The sequence below is a fragment of the Dendronephthya gigantea genome, unplaced genomic scaffold (genome assembly GCF_004324835.1).
Source record: "Dendronephthya gigantea isolate DGI-Jeju-01 unplaced genomic scaffold, DenGig_1.0 000010F, whole genome shotgun sequence".
Lineage (NCBI taxonomy): Eukaryota > Metazoa > Cnidaria > Anthozoa > Malacalcyonacea > Nephtheidae > Dendronephthya > Dendronephthya gigantea.
Genome location: NW_021163020.1, coordinates 387,041 through 411,430, shown reverse-complemented (window position 1 = coordinate 411,430; position 24,390 = coordinate 387,041). Strand labels below are relative to the sequence as shown.

Sequence of the window (24,390 nt, the reverse complement as noted above, 5' to 3'; positions counted from 1 at the left end):
ACAAGCCTTATGCCTTAGGATCACTGATAATTAAAAGGATGAATTTTGGCGGATATCACACCCCATAGTAGTAGTCCGTACGCTATAACCATACTCCTATTTTGCATCGTCGAAAATGATCTTTTTGCAAATTCACTGTTAATTGAGCTATACTTGACACTGCTACCAATGATTGTTTATATTGTGTATATCGACGGCAAAGAAGTATGAATACATATTGCGCACAAATTACAAACCCAACCTTAACATAAACATCAATCTAAATATGTATTGTCCTAGTGTGCTATTTCCCTTTATGTCGGCCAAAGTATACAGGCTTCTTATAGTTTGGTTTCTACGGTGGGTTCTTTGATGGTGCTGGTCTTCTTTCAAGTTTATGTGCAAAACTTTCCCGACATATTGGGCATCGTGTTCTACAGGACGAGAAAGAGATGAGTCAGGACTATGATGGTATTGTGATTAAATTTTTGTCAATGATGACACTTACATTCCACTTTTACTCATCTGAGCTGCGCATTTCCTGTGTACTTTATGAGAACATGGTAAGATTTGAAATCCTGTGAAAGTATCCTGGAGGCAATAAAAGCTTAGGTTACCAAGCCTGCATGCGCTGCCGCCCTAGAGATTCCTAGAGAGAGAAGCCTCGGGAAATACCTTTTGAGGTAATCTTCACCTTACGTTGGATAGCCAAACCCGGTTATCCTAGCTCGAACATGGCAATTATCAAACTTATCTTAATTAGAACACCTAATTGATACATTACCTCCAAACATATGCAACATTCATCGTGAGCAGATCCTTCACGACATATGTGATTTCCACGGAGTTGGAAATAAACACACACACCACAGATATCACAATGATATGAACCATCACCGTGGATTCTGAAAGTTTACCATAAAACAATAGAAAAATAATCAGGAGCATTTGAACGGTTGACTATACGGTTGACTTCTATATTGTGTCTTCTTTCATCTTACCTGCAAATACCACACTTTTCACAGTGATAAGGATTATCATCTGTCCCAGTCAGATGTTTGCATAACGCACAGAAATATCTTGCAAACTTCGTGTTACAATCCGAGCAATAGTGAGCGAACTAAAGAACAATTGAGACCAGATTGAGAATGAGACCAGATTGAGACCAGAATGGTCCAGATTGTACATAGCCGAACTATACACCATAAACTACACTGTCATCAAGAAGTACTTTGAGCTGATCCAAAAGTTGTTGCAAAGCATAAAACGCCATCTACCTCTTGTTCGCAGTTGCAAGAAGCACATTTGATCCGCTTCGTATCACGTGACTTCAGCTTCCTCCTGCCACACGCGCTCTGCTTGTTATGGCAACGATGGCACGGCCAAAACTTGTTGCAGCATTCAAACTGGACGTAGCATCGTCGTTTGTAATGTCTGCATAGCCATTGACTATCATCTTCAGGTCCGTGACTCTCCGTACTCGTACTTCCTGAAGAATTTGGACGTTGAAACTTCGATAGCTTCAGTCCATTGCTGCCAGAGTTTGTATTACGTGACGTATTCGTCCTGTCGGCGCGTACCGTTGAATCGCTGGCTTGAACTGTCGGAGAGAAGAACTCGATAATAAATAACAATTCGATCATTGAAAACAGACTCCTATCTCAAATATTTCGTATCATTTTCTGTTCTTTTGTAGTTTATTCTCCTATTAATCCAGCTAAATCTATACCCTACTAATTGATGATACTTCCTAACACGTATTCGCAATCCTTCAATATTTTCACTAATCTATATAACCAACCTTCATTTTCCAGTCTTCTTCCACTGTTCGTGGCGAGCACACCGCGTGTTGTAGCTCCTTGATCACGGTCAGATTGGATTGGCCTGGGTGGCTTGTACAACAAAGGACGATGGTTTGGCGAATCTGAACGATCGCGAGCTTCGGATCGCTGCGTGGACCGTCGTGAACTTGCCGTATCTGCATTCATCGAGTTGGACGTGGTCGCTTCTTGAGATTTCACACCAAGATCCGACAACCGTGACTGCTTTGCAGGATCTTGTGAGCTCCCCGTGGCAGCCGTTCGTAGTGATAGTAAATCTGACGAGAACTGAGGTGGTGGAAAATGTCTTAATCTTTGAGAGGACGAACCTCGATGCGTTGATCTTGACTGGTTGAAATTATTCAGCTCTTTGTAATCTCCTTTAAGATAGCTCTCAATAAGACAGACGAAATCATATCGCAAGATCGACTCGAAGAATGCTTTCAGTCGACTAAGTTCAGTGGTGCTGATGACTTTCTTACGATCTAATGCCAGGAAGATTGAGTGCACATCTCCTGAACTGTCGATTTGAAATTTCGTTTCCGCCAATCTTTTTAACTGCTCGCTTAGCTTTAACAACGCGAGTTTATATTTGTTATCAATGTTGCCTTCGACACCGCTTTGTAATATCGATTCTAAACTTGCTGCTTTGCTAAATGACTCTTGCTCATGAACTCTGTCGCGTTCATCTGAAGTTTCATCATTCCTTGCTGGTGAAGTTGCTTCATCAGACGACAAGTTGCGGCGATGATATTCAGCAGTTGATATCAATTCATTATTCTTAACCTCAGCATTAGTTGCGATGTCTTTACATTCACTTTCTTTCACGTTCAGTGCGAACAAACAAAATTCTCTGGCCAGATGTTCGACCACTTTCCATACTGAAACAACACAAGACGACTTAGAGGTGGAAAATCTTGACTGTTCTTCCAAATTTGTGTCATCTTTTGGAAAAAAATACAGGCGGGCCGGTGCTGGATGTGTTACTATAAAACTCAAGTCACCCTCGTACAGTTTTTGTACTTTAATATCTTGAGACCAGTTGAGGATGAGATGTCGAAGAAATGCAATAAATCTGTTGAATTCTTCTGATGATTGAAGACAAAGGTTTATTGTGATGTAATCCGGTGTCTGGAAATCTTGTATACGGATTATCCATTCGATATTATCATCTCGCTGGATGCAGCTGGGTAAATCCCAGAGCCCAAACACTTTTATCAAACGGTTAAGTGTAAGTTGTAATTTCTCTTCTTTACCGTTTTTTGAGACAAGACTGGCGATCGTTTCTCCATAATCATGAAGTGTGTGAAGACATTGATTCTTTAGGTTGTTGGGTAAAGGAACTGTTGAGTCCATATTCCTGGTAATAATGAAAATAATGATGATTAAACACATTTTAATCAGCAGGTTTCAGTTCTCAGTTTAAACACTTTTATCAGACGGTGAAGTGCAAGTTGTACTCTCTTTTCTTCTTTACCATTCTTTGAGACATGACTGGCGACCAGCCTCGTACCCAGGCGCTTCAATAGTAAAATATATAACGTTGCATTCAGTTATTGTATAGAGGTTAGTTTTAATAATATAATCTATGTAGAAACTAAGAAACACCAGTTGTATTTGCTAAGTCTCATTTACACTTGTGACTTTACAGAAGTGCATGCGATCTTCTTGCAGGTAAGCCGTTTTTTAACTTTTTTATATTATAAACAATTTCTTTTTTTGCCTTTCGAGTTTGGACTACTATAGTATAAACTGATCACCAAAGCGACAATAAATCCATCAAAACGTGTGGTACAAACAGCAAATATACTATTTTCGACCTTCGGTACATTACAGTGCTGTCAGTGCAACTGTTATATACCCAAATTTTATCATTTTTTCTTGCCTTGTGTGGGGAAGGAAATTTAATTCCTGGCAGTGTCAATCTTTTGAGTTTGGTCTATGTTGTTTTCATGACAGCAATTAGCAAACATCAATGTTAATAGGTAAAGCATTCCCCCAGTGAGTCTACTATAGATACTCTTCTATTTATCCCACCCATCATCAATTAACATGATCTGATTGCAAAAGTGTTGAGTGGGTGCTGATACAAAATAATAAGATGCTGTAAACAGTGTAAAATTTCAACCTCTGATAGTGGCTGTTAAAGACAGGTTACAGCGGTTTCTGCGCGTGCGTGAGTAGGGACTCCACCGGAAGTTGTTATACCATGTTTAATAATTAATGCTTAGTTCTAGTGTTTACAATTCAGGCAAGATTGACTTTACATACATTTCTTATCAAAAGAAGCAATACCGTCAATGAATAAATTTTATATCTAATATAGATGCGTGTGAAGTGTATTTTCGTGAATATTGCTTCGAGCAAATGTTTTAAAATGAAGCAGAAATAAAGTGCAACATGTCGGGTACGAATCCTTTATATTATTGGCGCACATTTTGACTCAAAGTTTAAAAACTATTTGTTACACGGAAGAGCGAGTAATTGGTGGCACGCGTGGATTATGCTTTCTAGTAATAATACTTCGCAGGGTAGTCTGGATGTACGGAACTGTTCGGACTGGGAGAAGCCAAATTGGACTTAACATATATATCCTGAAGTCCTCCCATTTTGATTAGAACTGATTAAAACCCATCAGTCAAGCAGACTACAGACATGCAAGTGTCTAGCATTTTAAAAATATGGCTCTGGGTAGTTGCAACTTATAAGCACTGAAAGGCAGACCCCCTAAAAGAAAAAGTATGTTTTGCAATCCTAAACTATAGAAATTGGATTAGTAGATTACTGTGGTTCAGTGTTACCCAGAAATACAGCTCTGTCAACTGTCAAGCTCTAATTTTTAGTGCATCAAGAATAAACAACTTAAGAACAAACAAAAAAATCAATGCACTAGTTGTTGTGTTTATATATATTTGAACATCTGATATATGTATTTTATGGATTGCTCCTTATGAAATAAAATAGTACCATAAGACATGAACATGCTGAGGATTTTAATTAAAATTTGTTTTAATAGCAACCAAGCAAATATAATTATGTTCTTATTTACTATATATTCTTCTTTTTCAAACCCCAGCCATGCATATATCACTATATAATCTAACATGATGATTGTAATTGAAAATTCCCCAAACCTGTTGGATATATTCTACTGTATTATCCATATGGCGTAAAGTATGTTTTAAATATTGCACATTGCAATATAACTAGCAGGTGCTAATTACCCAAGTTTTTTCTTTTAAAATATCTAAGATGATCCTCCCTTTAATATGAGGAGATCTGATTATATCTGTAACACATGGACAAGGTCTAGAACATTTGTTTTAGCATTGCAACACAGCCAGCAACATTTACTACACTGGAACATTTTCCGGGTCTGGTTGATGGGTCCACCGTCCACCTGTAAATTCATCATTCATTGAATTCAATCTTTAGTCCCTTCCTTGCAACATGATTGCCTTGTTCACTTCACAGGTCTCAATTAGAGTATAATTCTGAATCCTTCAATAACACAGTATAAAGATAAGCCAGATGTATTTTATAAACTTCCAATTTTACTTGAAATGAGCTCACTTTCATCCTTTATCCAAATTCAATAATCCAACAATCACAGTAAACATATACAGTATCTCAAACTTTGACAAAATCTCTACAAACTTACCATCTGGTCACTGCCGCTCTCTTGAACATTCGACTGATCATACAGTCATCAAAATCTTCTTCGATGCATGTGTTTGAAGGAAAAACTACTCAAGATTTAGTTTGTAAACTTTAAGACAAGAAATTTCGATATTTCTAAAAACCAGAGGATGCGTCATTGCGACAAAAACACTGATAGGTTTTATCGGCTTCTTTTGAATGTTTCATTAACGATACACGCACAAAAAATGCCGAGGTGATCGACGATATATCTTCCAATGGTAGTTTTTCAAAAGAATTAATCCCTTGTCTTTTAAAAGTCAACTTTTGAATTGTTTTATAATGCTGAGAAGCTCCACTCCTGATGCGTCCTCCATTCTAATTCAGTTTTGAGGATACTTCATATTGCGCAAATGAAATGGATTAAGACCAAAACAAAAAATGTAAACAAAAGCTCGCACATGCGCAGAAGCCGCTGTAACCTGTCTTTAAAGCTTAGTTAATATATTGTCTTGTTTGCCTTGTCAAATCCAAAGTCAAATGATCAATTATCGTAGCTTATAATTTATTTTTTAGCTTCTTGCACCTTGTGAATAAATTTTGATCATATCTCCATTTTTATTTTTCAGGATGAAGTTCATGCATTTTATGAATGTGCATTATTGTTATTCTTAATTACCATGTTATCTGATTTTTGTTGTTGGCTGGTGTTTTTATACCAATTGTTATATTTATTAATTAATGAAATAAATATAAACATGCATTGACTGAGCAGTGTGTCTTCAATCTGCAGCAACTTTTATAATTTTCTGTTTCTGTTCAACCTCCAAGAGGGCTATATTTATTAGGCTAATCAGTGGAGCCTATGGAGGGATAAATGTTATTCTTTACTATGACCAGGGGTCCAGGGATGCAATTAGACAATGCTGAAAACGTTTATAGCTCATTGAGGTACAAGTTGATAACTTGAATGAAAAGATATAAAGTCCTGAAGACAACATCACATACTGAATACTGATTACATACCTGCTGCAATTCATCAGTTCAGGGTTTAGAAAAGTCAAATTGTTGTCCATAAATTCCTAGTTGTCTTCAAAATATCCGACGATAGTGCCAAAACATTAAACATTCAAACATTTGTAAAATTTCATATTGGAATGTATAAATAACAAAAATATTACTACGAAAATAAAATAATAAACCTGTCAGTTCATGTCAGTAATAAAATCTTTAGTTTGTCCACATTTTTCGATGTCCATTTTAATATATATTTGTTCCCGCGCTGGCAGAAACAGCGCGATGACTTGTATCGAATCAGAGCGTAGTAAAACACGTGTTTAGAACGGAGAGGCGGGAACTCTCGCGCGCGTTTCATTCGGTGACGTCACGGAAATATAAAACACGCGCAATGAGAGGCCTGGGACTAGGCTGTGAAACGGTGTCAGCGGGAGGCGCGGCAATTGAGTGACATATTATTTGAGGTGTCATAGACGGCCCAAGAGGTAATGATCCAGTAGAAGCATTTAGTATTGACTTGTTATTATTATATGATATATTTAGCCGAGATAATCTAATTGTCGCGCGTCGCGGGTTTTTTTCGCGGGTCGGGGGTTTTTTTCACGTGGTTTTTCCGCTTTTTTGCAGGTTACGGTATTTTCGTTGGTCTTCCGAAGAATAAAATGTCCGCATGGGTGGGTATTTTGCGAAACAAGCGCGTCTCTATTCTAATAACAAAAAAACAGTGGCTTCATACGAAACCGATTATAAAAAGTTTTTATGCAAAATGTACCTTGGCAATGTAAAATGCTAAACTTTCAAAATATTGTTAATGCAAAAGATAAGCGTCACAATATAACTTATTGACGTATGATACCTATAACTTGACACCCCTTATAACAGAGTTTCTTTTAGCTATTTGTTCTCATAACCTCATTTTAGGAATGAAGAGCTAGAAAAAAAACAATTTTGATCTGCCCTAAATCAAGCCTACCAAGATCTTCTTCCGATACAGTATTTTTGGCATGGATTATTTGAGATTGTTTCAGATTAGTCCAAGGAGGTAGGCGGCTGATACATTTGAGGCTTGGACAAAAATAAAAATTTGTCTCCACGACAAAGTTTTGTTCATATGGTACATAAAGGCCAGTAACAGATAAGCAAAGCTCTCCATCTTTCTTTTCACTCCTGCGACCTCGGTATCTTGGAATTTGTCCTCTTTTCTTCTCCTTTCTTTCAAGACACCATATTTGCGGGTTGTTGTGACGAGAATCATTTTCTAAAAGGTTGGCTGTTTTGTCAGCCCTACTCAGTTGGCTTGGTTGATTAGTCTGATCAATCGCCTTCAATTGGTCATGCAGGAATGTTAGTTGGGGTATTAGCTGTAATATGACGAATTTCTTCAACGGTCAAAGATACTTGTTGCAGCATTTCACTATCTTCTTGGATACCACATACGAACAGCAATGTCCACAAAATATGTTTGCACGCTTGTTTCCCACGGCATTTAACATAATCTTGACAACCGCATGAATGCCGGCTACCAATACGCACATGGTAATCCGTATATCTTGAAGTAGCCAAGGCGCATGAGATCAAGAAATGCTTTACTTCTTGAAGATCTGTAACGGCTAGGTCTATTATTAACGGTTCTTTCACACGAACTGGTTACACTAGCGTTATGCTTGTCCGATGGCAAACTGAAAACAATTGCAATACTATCAGCCATTGTGTTAATAAAAGTGGACATATTTTTATAGTAAACAACAAGAGTTATAGTTTACTTGAAGGAAAGATGTCTTGTCACTTGTGACAGTAGTGGCTCAGGGGATCGTAGACTCGAGTCAGTTCTTGACGTTCTTGCTTGTCGACTGTGCATAGTGTCACTGTACGGCGTTTCTCGTGGAAAAGATGTATTTCTTCTGAGAGATGTCGTACCATAAAAAGCTCCTGAGTCAACTGTATCATAAATTCCATGAGGACTTGCAGCAGAAGCAGGGTACTGAGGGTGGTATGTTTTTAAGGTGGAATCATTGGGCGAATGTTCATACGTGACCCTGGTATCATTCTTATATCCATGATAATTTAATAAAGCAAAACAAAAGATGATAGTTATACCTATCAAAACAGCCCATTTTAATCCATACAAGTAAAATTTTAGGAGCAACAAGGCTACAGAAAGAAACACCTCATTGTCCGCCATCTTGAAATACGCGGATTGTGATCAACATTGCGCACGCGCATTTGAAGCATTACTTTCCCGCCATCAAGTGCCGCCAATGATCAGCCAATCAGAAGTCATCTCGTTACGATCATGAAATATTTTTCACTATTTTAGGTTCTATTGGACAGTCCAGGCACTATGCCTGTGGATCACTGCCTGGGATGGATCATGGATCACCAGAACGCTATAACCATACTCCATAATACATAAAGGGAGAGATATACCCTAACTAACAACCTTACCACTGCAAACAACGATTCTGCAATTTATTTAATGTAATCAGTATCAATATAACAATACATATTGTGCACAGGACTTTATTATTATTATGCTTTTAAAAAATTACAATCACCCCAACACAACAGTTAACATGAACATCAATCTGAATATGTGTTGTCACCAGTACTAGTGTCCTATTTTCCTTTATGTCGGCATAAATATACAGGCTTCTTGTAGTTTGGTTTCTACGGTGGTTTCTTTGATGGTGTTGGTCTTCTTTCAAGTTTATGTGCAAAACTTTCCCGACATATTGGGCATCGTGTTCTACAGGCCGAGAAAGAGATCATGAGTCAGGACTATGATGGTATTGTTATTAAATTGTTGTCAATCATGACACTTACATTCCACTTCTTATCATTTGAGTTGCGCATTCCTTGTGTACTTTATGAGAACATGGTAAGATTTGACATCCTGTGAAAGCATCCTGGAGGAAATAAAAGATTAAGTTACCAAGCCTGCATGCGTAGCCGCCCTAGAGATTCCCAGAGAGAGAAGCCTCGGGAAATACCGTTTGAGGTTATCTTCATCTTAGACGTCGGATAGAAAAACCCGGTTATCCTAGCTCAAACATGGCAATTATCAAACTTATCTTAATTAGAACACCTAATTGATACATTACCTCCAAACATATGCAACATTCATCGTGAGCAGATCCTTCACGACATCTGTGATTTCCACGAAGTTGGACATCCAGACACACACCACAGATATCACAATGAAATGAACGATCACCGTGGATTCTGAAGCAATAATGTACCATAAAACAATAGGAAAATAATCAGGAGCATTTGAACGGTTGACTAAAGGACTCCTCTAAGAATAGCTATTTTCCTCTGACAGTTCTATACAGTGTTTTCTTTCATCTTACCTGCAAATACCACACTTTTCACAGTGATAAGGATTATCATCTGTCCCAGTCAGATGTTTGCATAACGCACAGAAATATCTTGCAAATTTCGTGTTACAATCCGAGCAATAGTGTGCGAACTAAAATGAACAATTGAGACCAGATTGAGACCAGAATGGTCCAGATTGTACATAGCCGAACTATACACCATAAACTACACTGTCATCAAGAAATACTTTCAGCTGATTCAAAAGTTGTTGCAAAGCATAAAGCGCTATCTACCTCTTGTTCGCGGTTACAAGAAGCACATTTGATCCGCTTCGTATCACGTGACTTCAGCTTCCTCCTGCCACACGCGCTCTGGTTGTTATGGCAACGATGGCACGGCCAAAACTTGTTGCAGCATTCAAACTGGACATAGCATCGTCGTTTGTAATGGCTGCACAGCCATTGACTATCATCTTCAGGTCCGTGACTCTCCGTACTCGTATTTCCTGAAGAATTTGGACGTTGAAACTTCGATAGCTTCTGTCCATTGCTGCCAGAGTTTGTACTACGTGACGTATTCGTCCTGTCGGCGCGTACCGTTGAATCGCTGGCTTGAACTGTCGGAGAGAAAAACTCGATAATAAATAACAATTCGATCATTGTTATTTAGACAGACTCCTATCTCAAACATTTTGTATCATTTTCTGTTCTTTTGTAGTTTATTCTCCTACTAATCTAGCTAAAACTAAACCCTACTAATTGATGATACTTCCTAACACGCATTCGCAATCCTTCAATCTTTTCACTCATCTATATAACCAACCTTCACTTTCCAGTCTTCTTCCACTGTTTGTGACGAGCACACCGCGTGTTGTAGCTCCTTGATCACGGTCAGATTGGATTGGCCTGGGTGGTTTGTACAACAAAGAACGATGGTTTGGTGAATCTGAACGATCGTGAGCTTCGGATCGCTGCGTGGACCGTCGTGAACTCGCCGTATCTGCATTCATCGAGTTGGACGTGGTCGCTTCTTGAGATTTCACACCAAGATCCGACAACCGTGACTGCTTTGCAGGACCTTGTGAGCTCCCCGTGGCAGTCGTTCGTAGTGATAGTAAATCTGACGAGAACTGAGGTGGTGGAAAATGTCTCAATCTTTGAGAGGACGATCCTCGATGCGTTGATCTTGACTGGTTGAAATTATTCAGCTCTTTGTAATCTCCTTTAAGATAGCTCTCAATAAGACAGACGAAATCATATCGCAAGATCGACTCGAAGAATGCTTTCAGTCGACTTAGTTCAGTGGTGCTGATGACTTTCTTACGATCCAATGCCAGGAAGATTGAGTTCACATCTCCTGAAGTGTCGATTTGAAACTCCGTTTCCGCCCATCTTTTTAACTTCTCGACTTCATCCTTGAGGAGATTGTCAGACAGCTTTAACAACAAGAGTTTATAGTTGTTATAGACGTTGCCTTGGACACCGCTTTGTGATATCGATTCTAAACTTGCTGCTTCGCTAAATGACTCTTGCTCATGAACTCTGTCGCGTTCATCTGAAGTTTCATCATTCCTTGCTGGTGAAGTTGCTTCTGATGATTGTGACGCATCTGCTGTCTGTGTCGATGCAGAATGTGACTTGTAGGTTTGATTGAATAGTTTATTTCTTTTCCTTTCATTCTGAACTCTTGTCAAATCAACACTCACACGGCCAAGTTCTAAGAATGTTTCCTGTAACTCAGCGTCTTTCTCGGAAATTATTGCCGCTATTCTATTATTCTCGTCGACCAACTCGTCAATTCTCAGCTGTAAAGTTGTTCTTTGCGCTTCGAATTCTTGACACAAGGTCGCGATTTTCGACTTTAGGTTTCGGTTTTCCGCCCTTAAATGTTCAACTTCCGCGAATGACGTCTGAGATTGTTGAGTAACCGAGTGACCTTGAATTTGAGATGATAAATTCTTGCTTGTGTTTACTGCTGAAACATAAGCTTTTTTGAGTTGCTGCAGAAGTTCATCAGACGACAAGTTGCGGCGAAGATATTCAGCAGTTGATATCAATTCATTATTCTGAAACTCAGCATATGGATCACGAGTATGGCTACTTGCGATATCTTTACTTTCACTTTCTTTTTTATCATTTGAAATCTTTTCCGCCTCATTTAGTGCGAACAACCCAAAGTCTCTGGCCAGATGTTCGACCACCTTCCATACTGAAACAACACAAGACGACTTAGAGGTGGAAAATCTTGACTGTTCTTCCAAATTTGTGTCATCTTTGGGAAAAAAATACAGGCGGACCGGAGCTGGATGTGTGACTATAAAACTCAAGTCACCTTCGTACAGTTTTTGTACTTTAATATCTTGAGACCAGTTAAGGATTAGATGTCGAAGAAATGCAATAAATCTGTTGAATTCTTCTGATGATTGAAGACAAAGGTTTATTGTGATGTAATCCGGTGTCTGGAAATCTTGTATACGGATCATCCATTCGGTATTATTATCTCGCTGGATGCATCTGGGTAAATCCCAGAGCTCAAACACTTTTATCAAACGGTGAAGTGCAAGTTGTACTCTCTCTTCTTTACCATTCTTTGAGACAAGACTGGCGATCGTTTCTCCATAATCATGAAGTGTATGAAGACATTGATTCTTTAGGTTGTTGGGTAAAGGAATTTTTGAGTCCATATTCCTAGTAATAATGAAAATAATTATTTTTATAATGCTCAGCAGATTTCAGTTCTACAACAAAGAAAGCTGTTTTCGCTTTTAAACGACACGGAATTTGTTGAATCCATGCACGATCCCAATTTCACTTCGATTAATAGACCGCTTGTTCGTAAAAAAGTATACAAAAAATGCCTACTTCTTGCCGGCAATTATACTAATTCCAGTATGCTGTTTTTAGCTGTGGTATTACTTTTCATTCTTGTTACCTAGGTCACCACAAGCAAGTTGGTCTATTATGCAAGTGGTCCAATTTTGCAAACTATAGAAGTGTTGGCCGTGGCTTTGCAAGATAGAAGCGTACAAATCAAACTAAATCCATGCCTTAGGTTTGGCCAGTTAGCAGTCATGGTTAATTCAGGTTAAATGGCTAACGTAAGGTAGGACTAAAGCATAAACTACAGTACTATATTATAAACTTTACATTAATTCATTCCAGTCGACAAACAGAGAATTGAATACGAGTAAAAGCGTAGATACAGTTGTACTTACTTAATTATAACGAAACTGCAGATTTCTATGTACAAATGACTTCGATAAATTTGAATTTACCGCCAAGACATATAATATTTGAATCACTACATTCTACTGGTCATTTCACTATGATTTGGTTCAAAATAATTAATTTCAAAAGGTCTGTGAACTGTTGCGCTATTGGACGTTGCTATGAAACGGTGTCAGCGGGAAGCGCGGCAATTGAGTGACATATTATTTCCAACAAAGCTGCAAGTCAGCAACTATACTATGGAGTACTGATTATACGTGACTTCCTAACGCAGGGAATTTTACTCACAGTATTTGCTAACTTAATATAATCTCGCAATCTACTCTTAAACACTGCGACATCACCACATAAGCGACAAAATGTGCTCACGTATCACTCCATGACAACCCAAAATATTTTTTTGTACGCAGGTAAGCGGATGTATTCATTCCCGGAAGGCGAGTTCTCAGAAGACAGGCATGCCTATCAGACGATGAGATTGAAAACTGAACTGAGAGATACGGACTCATCAATAAACAAATACAGTTTATGCTAACAAGTAATTTTACTGGGACAATCTTAATAAAACTATATTTATGACTATATTTCACGTAGCATTGCATGTCACCAGTTTATTGGAAGTATGTAAAACATAGTAATACAACAGCGAGTGTAATTATATGCACCTAAATTTTCACAAATTCCATGTGCAGAACTCTTACGACTTACGATGTTCACCTCGATGTTCACTATTGTGAGTTTGGACATAACATTTAAAATTTCATATTCAACACAAGTGTTGAATATGAAGTGTTAAATCAATATTGATATCGTGCTTTGGAAGCAAGCTGTTCTATCACTTCTATGAAGCCTAATTTTCTCCATCTAAGGACCTACCATCAGTTACACACTGACTGAGCCGCCTAATTCGTCCGAAAAATCGTCAGTAAAAACCCTGTCTGAATCATCTACATGTGACATGCGGTTCTGGGAATTGATGAAGGGGAGGAATAGAACCATTTTCTAAGATTTCTTTGAATTTCAAAGCTAAGACAAGAAGGCTCTAGAAGTATCAAGTGTTCATGTTACATTATTAGCACAGATACGAGCCCCAGACTCATTCATAATGAAACGTATCATTAACATCAAGAGTCCAGACCTGGTTCCAATTTGCCCCATTTCGTCATGTGACTATGGAATTTTGAGCGTTGCATGTGTTGTCATATGTTACAATTTCATTTCGTAATTCGTTACAGAGAAATATCGATAACCACCATCATGTTCAAACACATCGCAGACCAAACTAAGTCATCGCGGACAAATCATCAGTCAGGTACGCCTAATATTAAGCCACGGAATTCAGCCACATGGATGAAGCTCGAACTCAGGAACTCTATGAGGACTACTCAATGAAAGACAGGAAATGGAAAAAATACTCGGTTTACCGATACCGATTATTTGCTTCTTCCATACCTCATCCTATAGTCTTACAGGGTTTTTACTGTAAAACTGGTTAAGGCTATTAGAAATTATGCGAACTTTCTGGGCGAGTAAGAAGATGAAGGAGGACGAGACCCAAACATACTAAACATGAAGCTCTTGTGTCTTGATTGATTGGCTCTAGAAGTTTTCACATTATAGGAACCTTTAATATTCTCTTTCTGCTCTTATTTTAATACATATATTCTTTATTGTGCTGCTACCGAATCACTCACTAACTAACTATCCTATTGCAATTATTGTCTTATATATGTTCAACTACGTGTCAATCATTATACTAGTATTACTTATTAACTAGCTCAATACTACACCATTCCCCTTATTTAAATTAAACGTTACTTCTAAATCAGTTCAATCAAATGTAATCACTATGTGTCTTTGTGTCCTTAATTATCCACTCTATTAATAATGTCTGATGGTAATGTTTGTCCATATCTTTCTGGTATTCTCCTCGCTCTGGTAGATCTTCTGACTGTACCCTCTCTTCTTTCTTCATTGTAGTGTGTATCTCTCACGTTCTCTTCATTGTCGGCATCGTTGTTCTCGCTCGTATCATCACTGTCCGATTCACTTCCATTACGTTTCGGAATTTTCTTGAAATGGGAAATGTTCCGTTCTATTACATGACCATCTTTACTCCGTGCTTTTATCACAGTCTTCTTTCTGTATACAACCTGATATGGTGTTGTATTAAACTGGGATGTTAACTTGTTTTGTTTTGGCTGTTTAACCAATACATGATCTCCAACGGTGATGTTGCTTTTCTTGGTGTTTCGTCGGTTGTTTATGTACGCTTCATTATATTCTTGGCGTTTTCTTTCTCTTTCACGCGCTTCGTTGTGTCTGTTCACAACAATTTTCTTGTACAGTACGGGTAATGTTCCTCGAACTTTTCGGTTGAACAATAACTCGGAAGGTGGAACACCAGTCGAACTGTGAGGTGTTGTACGATATTGTAATAAAAACCGACTCAATTCTTGTCTCCACGGTCGACTTTGAAGTTTTGCTGTTTGCAATACCTTTCTGAGACATTGCATGAAGCGTTCTGCTTGTGCATTACCTTGGGGCCATAACGGGGTGGAGAACTTGGGTGTTATTCCTAAGGTGTCTAAGTATCGTTTGTAGTCAGAACCGTTGAATGGTGGTCCATTATCTGAGATGATTTCGTCTGGAATACCGTGGGTCGCAAAGATTTTATCCAGTTTTGGTATCACTGCTGATGCTCTCGTGGAGTGTACCACTTCTACTTCGGGAAATCGAGAGTATCGATCAATGACTACGAGTAGATATTCTGTCGTAGGCAAAGGTCCATAGAAGTCAACATGTAAGGTTGTCCATGGGTGTGTTGGCATAGATGTAGTCGTAATGGGTTCAGGTGGGTTTGGTCGTCCCACTGCCTGACATGGGATACAACGTTCAATTGTGGTCTTTACCAGATTGTCAATTTGAGGAAACCATACCTTTTCGCGTATAAGGCTTTTGGTCTTGTCTATGCCCAGGTGTGTTGATGTGCTAAGTCTATTGCTCGCTGTTGTAAACCCAAAGGGATCACGATCCTCGTTCCTCGCAGTATCATACCGTGTTGGGTCGTGGTCAGTTCGTCTTTCACGGGCTTATAAGGTTTTACGGCAGGTGCGTCCCATTTGTTTGTGCGTATAGCGTCCCGAACTTGTGTCAACGTGGCATCAGCGTTGGTGGCTTCGAGGATTTCTGTCAAAGTCATTGTTTTTGGCACACTGTGATGTGCAATGAAATTAATGTATTGTTCTGTCATTCGTTCTTGTTTTCGACAACTTTCCGCTGTGGGGTGTCGTGACATGTAGTCTGCAGGATTGCTACTACCGGCTTTGTACACAATCTTAAATGCGTAGGGTTGCAAACGGAGAACCCATCGTTCAATACGTGCTGAGGTTTTGGCTGTTCGTTTACCGTAGATTATCTCGAGAGGCTTATGGTCCGTCACCAGTGTAAACTCACTTCCAAAAAGAAACAAATGAAAGTGTTCAACTGCCCAGACAATGGCAAGCGCCTCTTTTTCTGTCTGCGAATAGCGTTTTTCAGTATCCGTCAATGCACGACTTGCATATGCGATAACTTGTTGATGATCGGCGTCTTTGTGTTGCGGTTTCTGTGATAGAATGGCGGAGATGCCTACAGGACTAGCATCTACGGTGACGTAGGTGTCTTTTCGTTTGTCAAAATACGACATGCAAGGTGCGGAGGTAAGTTTCTGCTTGAGCTCGTCAAAAGCTGCTTGATGTACTTCCGACCACTCAAAACGAATGTTTTTCTTCGTTAACTCTCTTAGGGAAGCTGTGATAGTAGCAAAGTTTTGTATATATTTGCTGCTATAGTTCGCCATTCCGAGGAAGCTACGAACTTCGTGCGTGTTCATCGGTTTTGGTGCTTTTAATAAGTCGTTGACTTTCTTGGGATCAGGTCTCGTCCCCTCTTTCGTAAATATCTGTCCAAAGAATGAGAGTTCGTCTTTTAGAAAAACACATTTGCTTTGGTTCAATCGTAGTCCTTTCGCGGTAAGGCGTTGAAGGCATTTGTCTAGGTTTTCGTCATGTTCTCGTCTTGTTGAACCAAAAATAACAATATCGTCTGCGATATTCTTAACTCCTGGAAGTCCTTGGAGTGCTGTTTGGAGCGTATGTTGGAACATCTCTGCCGCGGTATTAGTTCCGTAATTTAGTCGCTTATATCGGTATAAGCCTAGGTGCGTACTAAAGGTTGTAATGTACCTCGATTGTTCATCTAATTCAAGCTGATGATACGCTTGACTTAGGTCTAATTTAGAAAAATACTGTGCACCATTCAATGAGAGGCTTATATCGTCCACAGTCGGTATTGGGTGTCGTACTCTTCGAATCGCTTCGTTCGGTAATCTCATGTCGACACAAATGCGAACTTGGCCATCTTTCTTTGGGACCGTAACTATAGGTGAAACCCAGGGAGTCGCTTCATCGTCGGGTACCCGTTCTATTATATCTTGTTCTTCGAGCTCGTGTAGTGCTGTTTTTACCCTTTCTCGGATGTGGTAGGGTATGCGTCGTTGTGGTTGTGCTTTGGGTATTTTCGTTTCATCAATGTCTAGCTTGATTTGGGCGTCCCTGAATTTACCGAGTCCCGTAAATACCGTCGAGTGCTTTTGAAGGATGTGATTTATCGCGTTGTCTTTTGTTGAAAGTTTGTCTAAATGTAGACTAACAAGTCCAAGTTCTTGTGCAGTGTTTAGTGATAACAAATTGCCACACTGTTGTGCTTTAACAACATAAATCGTAGCAGTTGTCATACGCTTCTTTGTTTCGATGACTGCGTCAAATTTGCCGACAAATTCTACCGGATTTGTACTATTGTATGCAAAGGCTTTCACATTCGTACGTTTCAGTTTAATGTCTTTCATCTTCTCGAACGTGTTATAATCGATGACGTTTATCGTCGCCCCGGTGTCTACAGCTGTTTTTAGTTTACTACCACCTATGGTGACACTAACTTGGTTGTCCACTTTCGTATCACTAACTGCGTATATGTACTCTTCGTCAGAGCTAGATTGTTGTTCAGTGTCTAGCGTTTTAACATGCCTCTGTCCGTATTTCTGTTTACTTTTGTGTTCTCTTCTCTGTGGTCGTTCGGGTTTCTGTGTTGATCGACACATCGTGGCGAAATGGTTTGGTTTCCCACACTTGTTACACGATTTGCCGCCAATAAGGATTTGTTCTTCGATTTCAAACGCGATGTCTTGCTGCTACCGAATCACTCACTAACTAACTATCCTATTGCAATTATTGTCTTATATATGTTCAACTACGTGTCAATCATTATACTAGTATTACTTATTAACTAGCTCAATACTACAGAACCTACTACTCTAGTCGTGGTTAAATCTGTGAATGTTATATAAAGGACAAGATATAAAAAGAAGCAAATAACGAAGAATAAAGCTATTTTGAGATTTATGACTAAAGGAAAAGTTGTAAGCAACGGACTTCTAGTCGTGACTGCTCACGGACGTACGTCATAATGATCACGTGACAATTACTATTTCCGATATCTCAACCCAGTGACGAGATTGTGCAGTATATTTTGCGATCATAACGTGGTGACAGTGGTGTCGATTTTGTACCCTGAGCGTGGTGCTTGCGTTTGGTAGTGCAAACACTTCAAAGTATAAAAGGTAGGCTTTTCTAATGCGACAGTGTATTTTTGCAAGATTATTTCATCTATAGACGAATAACGACAAACGACAACTTCGGGGCTCGGGCTCTGTGGTTGCATCCACAACACGACGAAGTGTTGGAAGTGTTGTTAAATTGACTGTGAGCAGATTGAATTTAAGTAAAGAAGATCGTCATTTTGTATCCCTGGTCGTTTCGTACCCCCGAATTGTAGTCGTTTCGAACGCTACATGACTGCTTGTCCTCCGTTGCAAGTAAGCAATAGGCTGAATGTTTCCTCTCGCTATTTAAATGCCAGTGGACATGAGAATGTTTCCTTCCCCTAGCGTTTTCCTGTCATTACATTTTTAAAATGCTACTGAACTTTCAGACCTACTTTTTTTGAGCTTAAATTAACTTTTGGATTTTTAAAAAATTTTGGTATCTGCATTTATTTTCAAATGCGCTTCTATTTAAAGTAAAAAGCTTTTTACTTTCTTACCTGAACTATTTACAATTTATGCTAATTATGCAGTTATGCCCTGAAACATGCAGGGAGCTATTTTAAAAAATGACTAAATTTGTGACTTTACTTCCCAACTCTTATCATGTTTTCTGTGACTTAGGCCCTGTTCATATGAGCCAGGCTGGCCCGCTTTGCTGGGCTAGTTTATTTTCTTATTCACATAAGGTGGGCTAGCCCGATAGCGTTACATAATTTGTTGACAGGGCCGTAGCTAGACCGCTTAATTGGGGGGGGTGTATATTCATATATTCATGTTTATTTACTATAGGAACAATAGCATACAAAAGAAATCATTTGGGCATAAGACGAATATATGAATATGCACCCCCCCAATTAGGCTTCTAGCTACGGCCTTGTTTGTTGATGCTTCACAAATCGAAAAATGTTGCTTGCATCGATTACAGCGGTTTTGGGCAGATATATTTCCTTAATTTTTGAAATGTATTGTGTTCTTTTGGTTTGCAAATACATATAAAATGGCGAAATGATGCTATGAAGGTATATTTGTAGAGAAAGCGATCAACGATTTTCAGCCTGGTTTACCCGGCTAGCCCGCCTAGTGCGTTCATATGAGCCCGTTTTGCTGAGATCTCGCCTCGCTCAAGTGAGATCTCGCCAAAGCGGGCTGGCCCGCTTTCCATGTGAATCAAATTTCAAAAACATATAGAAACAACTTAGGAAGCGGGATCTCGTCTCTAGTGAGACTTAGTTGTTATATATTTTTCTAAATCTATTTTTCTGAATGGGTGTAAACTTTGTACTAAAAAAATATCACTGTTTTATTGGAAGTTTTTCAGGGCAACTGATTCTCTTGCCCAGTTTAACATAATAGCAAGAGGTCAAAAATGTTAGGTTACACCTCAGCATTTTCATGCAGCTAATCAAACAACACTTCAGTCATCACCTTAAGAACGATATAGGCAGGTTGCAAAAGAGATGGCCAAAAAATTTAATTTTTTTTTCTATTTGCGTTCTTTGCAACAAAGCATCTTTTGGGTGATTTGTTGAGGTATTTTGTCATCATATAAAGGGTACATTTTGTTATGTTAAATAACACCAATTTGGACTTCCTACTGATTTATTTTAATGCTTCCAAAATCATACAGTTAAAGTAAAATGGTCTTGCATAGGCATATGAGGCAGGGAAGGCTGGAGGTGTTGCTGCCCCCCCAATTCCACCAAAATTCTGACAATTTTTGTCCAAATCAGTGATTTCCTCCTGTGATTTGGGAAATTTTCGCATTAACTGCACCCATCCCAAATTTTTTAAGCCTCTATTCCTATGTGGACTTGACCAACTTTTACTACTTTGCAGGTTTATAGTGGTTTTGTCTATTTTAATATAATAATTTTTGGATATTGATCAAAATATGTGACCCATTCATATAGGATGAAAAGCATTGATTAGGCACATATATTTTTTGTGCTTCGCTTCGTATATGATTGACCTTATATTATTTATATACTTGCATGCAAGATACAAAAAGTAAAATTGCACAAGCAAAATTATGTAGCTCACAAATTAATACTACAAATAAAAACGTTAGAACTTGAAGATTGACTTTAGTACTGACCTTTTATATAACAATTCTAGATCCTTTCCTCAAAATATACTGTCTTTCAGTGCTACTGTACTTGTGCCAATTAACTGATAAATTATTTTCAGCTTATGCTGTTCAAAATACTTGCTGAATAAGCCTGAATTCGTGAATTTTTTGCTGATATTCTGCTTTATATGATTCCAATTTCCAGGGCGTTTGTTCTGCGCTTTGCATTGTGGTTACACTCTCTACGTGCATCCACTGACCACCTACATTCAATGTAATAGCAGGTTTAATTAGAGTGAACAAGGCCTTCTGTTAAGCGAAAACACTGTTCGACAGAAGTATTAACAAAAATAGTAATATCTCGAGGCTTCCTCGATATGTTTATCAAAAAATAACTCATGGTCGAGGTTGACACCTCACTTGATGAATATTTCTATGGGCTGCCGCACACGGACTATTTAGTGTGAGTTTGGGAAATACAACGGCAACCGCAACAACAAAATATATTCACCTAATTTCTCTGAAACAGTTATAAACTATTATAAATATGGTCGATCAGCAAAATTGCTTCTAACACTGTTGCCGCGTGTCGTAAAGACGGATTGTTCATTTACATATTTATTTCACAATAGATTTACAACACCGCTTTATCATGCACCGTGAAATTGTTGTAGGCTATCGGAAAGTAGGTATCGGAAACGTTGCGTACATATATGGTATGATCCCAGCATCGCTTCCTCATTCTCGCCAATCTTGTGGCTGTGTGTAATTTTTTTATTTAATTTTTTTTCATTGTATATATTTTACATTATGTTAGAATGCTGCCTATCCATGTGCTACAAAGATTATTTTTCCTCGTCAACGTTTTGCTTAATCAACACGGACATCGTGAAGAGTTTGATCATCTTAATGAAGATGCCATTCAAGAGATGGACAACATGTTAGCAACGATGGCAAGATACGACATTAGAGAAGTTTTTCGCCAAATCATCGCAGGTATACTACCGGAAAACCAACACTTAAGATTGCTAATTAAGACACGTGAACGATGCTTGCCGCAGCGCACAGGTCACGGATGAACACACCCAACCTTTCCAAGTTTCCCAGCTTTCTCAGCTTTTAAGTGTTTCAGGTCTGTTAATGGCAAGCTAAGTTGTGTAAAAACCTATTCATAAATTATATATCACATCTTTTTCAGGGGACTATACACTTTTAGAACACCTGGAAGATGCCCACGGTCTTAGACAATATTCTAATACCTTACATCATGGCAACCCCGTACAACAAGAAAATATCGAAGGACGTTCAGAGAACGACAACGTCATGGCCCAAGAAACACATCAGTGGGAAGATGAAAGCAACGAGAGTGGAAGAGATACCCAGGAACGGCTGCGTAACGTTGCTTCGTCACAACGATCAAGATCTCATGGTGACCATCAACCAGGAAGATATAGTGATTTACGACTTAAAAGAGTGCGGGCAGACCAAGGGGAATCACGAGCACGAGAACGATATTTCGCGCAACCAGTTGGTCTATTCCAACCAGAAGAGCCCGACAATGAGCCACCGAGGAACAGAGCTCAGACTGCGCATTGTTCCATTTGCGGGAGGCACATCCAGGTAATTATTAAGGAGACTGCTTTAAATTCATCTTTCACTTTGATCAAATTTAATCCTAATGTAATGATCGTTTATAACAATGTTTATAATAAAGAAATGATATACTATGATATCTTTGTATGATATTCACAAAGATTGGCTAAGCTTCTTAGTACTTCACTTCATTGCAACTTTTGCACTGATTAGAAGATTGAAATATACTCTTATATTTATGTAAATCTGCTTTTGGGTTCAACAACAGCTGAGTTTCAAGATCATAACTTTTGCAGATTTTGCAAGACAGCCGTCTGGTTTGGCAAATAATTATTGAATCTGTGCAAAGGTTAACTCGACAACAGTTTCAAAAGTTTGTTACCGCGGCCAACGAATATACAGGCGGTGTTTTGGATTACCAGATGCAAGCTCGCGACATATTGGATAGACTCCAGAGATGGAATGTGAATGAAGATCCAAAATGTGTCCTTTGCCTGTTAAACTACGCATTCCAACGAGCTGGCCGCGTTGATTTGGCTGAGCAAATTCGTGGCACCTTCGAATAGTTTGATTTTTAAACCATAGATCATTCCAGAAGATGTATCACAAATGACGTTTAAATGACGTTTAAATAAAACGTTGAGCTTAATCTATGGAAATATTTGTAAATATGGGTACTTCTTCTGATTACTGTAATACGCGTTTTTCATACGCACGTACACACATGTAAAAGTCTATATTTAGCATCGAAAGAACTTAGTTTTTCGCATGTTTTAGTACGCATCTGTTGACACATGTGTTAAATAATAAAAATTTCGAAGCCAGGCCTGTTGGAAGCATTTCAAATTTTCATAAAACATTTACTGAACATAAAGCTTATAAACTAGTAAAATGTTTAAAACCCTGCTCTTTGTTCCGTCAAAATAAATATATGTTATTTACCAGGGACGTACCGAGGGAAATATTTCCCTATACGGACCGACTAAACTGGTAAATAATAGATTTTTTTTTCTTTCGGTCCGAATTCATATTTTAGCGTTTGCTCTGTGCTTTTAAATCTCGCGCGGTCCGTACGGCCTCATACGGACCGCTCGCGTAGTCAATTAGATTGCAGGAAACGCTAAAATATGAATTCGGACCGCAAGAAAAAAAAATTTCAGTATGTTTTCATCAACAGTCAATTTGAGAATTTACCAAAATTTATACATGATTTTATAGTAGTTTTTAATACACCCGTGCAATACAGGTGAGAGACGGTTAGGAAATTGATTTTATAGAAAAAAAGACAATGACAATGTTATCCACATTTTGAAATTTAGAAAGCGGATTATGCTGCGTTAAAAAAAGTATGTGGATTTACCGTTCTCATACATAATATATTGTATTCACCGTAATAGGTCATAGGGTCTTGGTGCATGTTTACAAATTGCAAAAATCAGACGGAAGGGGATTCCCCGCTGCGAAAGTGTTTTTGTAGCAAAGATTACACAGACAAACAGCTATAGGCTTTACATCGGGAACTACATATGTGGAAAATATATGAGCTAGCTGCAACAAAGAAGAATATTGCTGCCCATAGCCAGGTTATTCAGGGTTATTTTTGCCGCTGTGAACTCGGGTATAATTTTTCCAGTGACATCCAATATAAAGGGTTACGGACGTATAAAATGTTGCTCGAAATGTTGTCTGTAGCGAGGTCTGTAGGCAACATATTCAGACATTTGTTTTATTGATGCAAAATAATGGTTTCCACTGGTCTGTCACTGAATACGGTGTTAGTGATGCTCTTTAGAGACGTTTTTTCGAAATTCATCTCGATTCGCTTGTCAATAAAGAGCACAGCAGCAAATATAGCTCTGCACAGTCTGAAGGCAGCATATTGCTAACCTTATCATACGTCTGAAAGTTCTTCTGGATAATCGTTGCAAACGGTCTTTAAGCGTATTGCGCAGTTCAATGATGTGTTATATTGTGTTATATATGAAAGGAATTTTGTTGACATGACGTATATAGATTCAGCTAGTGTTACCTGTTCTGACCTGTATAAACCAGTTTAAGTATGTTATTGCCAGCGGTTATTGTCAA

The 24,390-nt window shown here is 38.6% G+C and overlaps 3 protein-coding genes across 7 annotated transcripts; 1 reads left to right on the top strand and 2 right to left on the bottom strand.

Annotated features, from left to right (window-relative positions):
- Positions 1-177: 177 nt before the first annotated feature.
- Positions 178-24,256, bottom strand: LOC114517888. Of its 4 annotated transcripts, XM_028537732.1 has the most exons (9): positions 24,193-24,256; positions 20,740-20,975; positions 11,328-12,460; positions 1,781-2,488; positions 1,257-1,579; positions 981-1,099; positions 764-884; positions 488-570; positions 178-413 (listed from the first exon to the last, which is right to left on the bottom strand). In XM_028537732.1, exons 3-9 carry the CDS (start codon positions 12,454-12,456, stop codon positions 335-337), a joined length of 2,562 nt encoding a protein of 853 aa, XP_028393533.1. In that variant the 5' UTR covers positions 12,457-12,460; positions 20,740-20,975; positions 24,193-24,256; the 3' UTR covers positions 178-334. The 4 variants fall into 4 exon arrangements, with proteins under 4 accessions (XP_028393533.1, XP_028393531.1, XP_028393532.1 ...); XM_028537730.1 differs by lacking the exons at positions 178-413; positions 488-570; positions 764-884; ... (2 more) ...; positions 1,781-2,488; positions 24,193-24,256 and adding exons at positions 8,923-9,201; positions 9,279-9,361; positions 9,557-9,677; positions 9,806-9,924; positions 10,067-10,389 and having other exon boundaries at positions 10,596-12,460; positions 20,740-20,956; XM_028537731.1 differs by lacking the exons at positions 178-413; positions 488-570; positions 764-884; ... (3 more) ...; positions 20,740-20,975; positions 24,193-24,256 and adding exons at positions 8,923-9,201; positions 9,279-9,361; positions 9,557-9,677; ... (1 more) ...; positions 10,067-10,389; positions 12,988-13,049 and having other exon boundaries at positions 10,596-12,460.
- Positions 14,866-15,831, bottom strand: LOC114517917 (uncharacterized protein K02A2.6-like). Its single transcript, XM_028537767.1, has one exon. The coding sequence runs from the start codon at positions 15,829-15,831 to the stop codon at positions 14,866-14,868; it is 966 nt and encodes a 321-aa protein (XP_028393568.1).
- Positions 18,350-23,131, top strand: LOC114517890. 2 transcript variants are annotated; one of them, XM_028537735.1, is made up of 5 exons: positions 18,350-18,659; positions 21,345-21,397; positions 21,530-21,708; positions 21,911-22,332; positions 22,602-23,131. In XM_028537735.1, exons 3-5 carry the CDS (start codon positions 21,531-21,533, stop codon positions 22,869-22,871), a joined length of 870 nt encoding a protein of 289 aa, XP_028393536.1. In that variant the 5' UTR covers positions 18,350-18,659; positions 21,345-21,397; position 21,530; the 3' UTR covers positions 22,872-23,131. The 2 variants fall into 2 exon arrangements, with proteins under 2 accessions (XP_028393536.1, XP_028393535.1); XM_028537734.1 differs by lacking the exon at positions 21,345-21,397.
- Positions 24,257-24,390: the final 134 nt, after the last annotated feature.

Coding starts and splice junctions, on each gene's coding strand:
- LOC114517888 (XM_028537730.1), bottom strand. CDS start 12,456: ATGGACTCAAAAATTCCTTTACCCAACAACCTAAAGAATCAATGTCTT. Junction 9,925..10,066: donor CTTGTAACCGCGAACAAGAG/GTAGATAGCGCT, acceptor TGTTCATTTTAG/TTCGCACACTATTGCTCGGA. Junction 9,202..9,278: donor CAAATGATAAGAAGTGGAAT/GTAAGTGTCATG, acceptor CTCGGCCTGTAG/AACACGATGCCCAATATGTC.
- LOC114517917 (XM_028537767.1), bottom strand. CDS start 15,831: ATGCCAACACACCCATGGACAACCTTACATGTTGACTTCTATGGACCT.
- LOC114517890 (XM_028537734.1), top strand. CDS start 21,531: ATGCTGCCTATCCATGTGCTACAAAGATTATTTTTCCTCGTCAACGTT. Junction 21,709..21,910: donor TTTTCGCCAAATCATCGCAG/GTATACTACCGG, acceptor CATCTTTTTCAG/GGGACTATACACTTTTAGAA. Junction 22,333..22,601: donor TTTGCGGGAGGCACATCCAG/GTAATTATTAAG, acceptor TAACTTTTGCAG/ATTTTGCAAGACAGCCGTCT.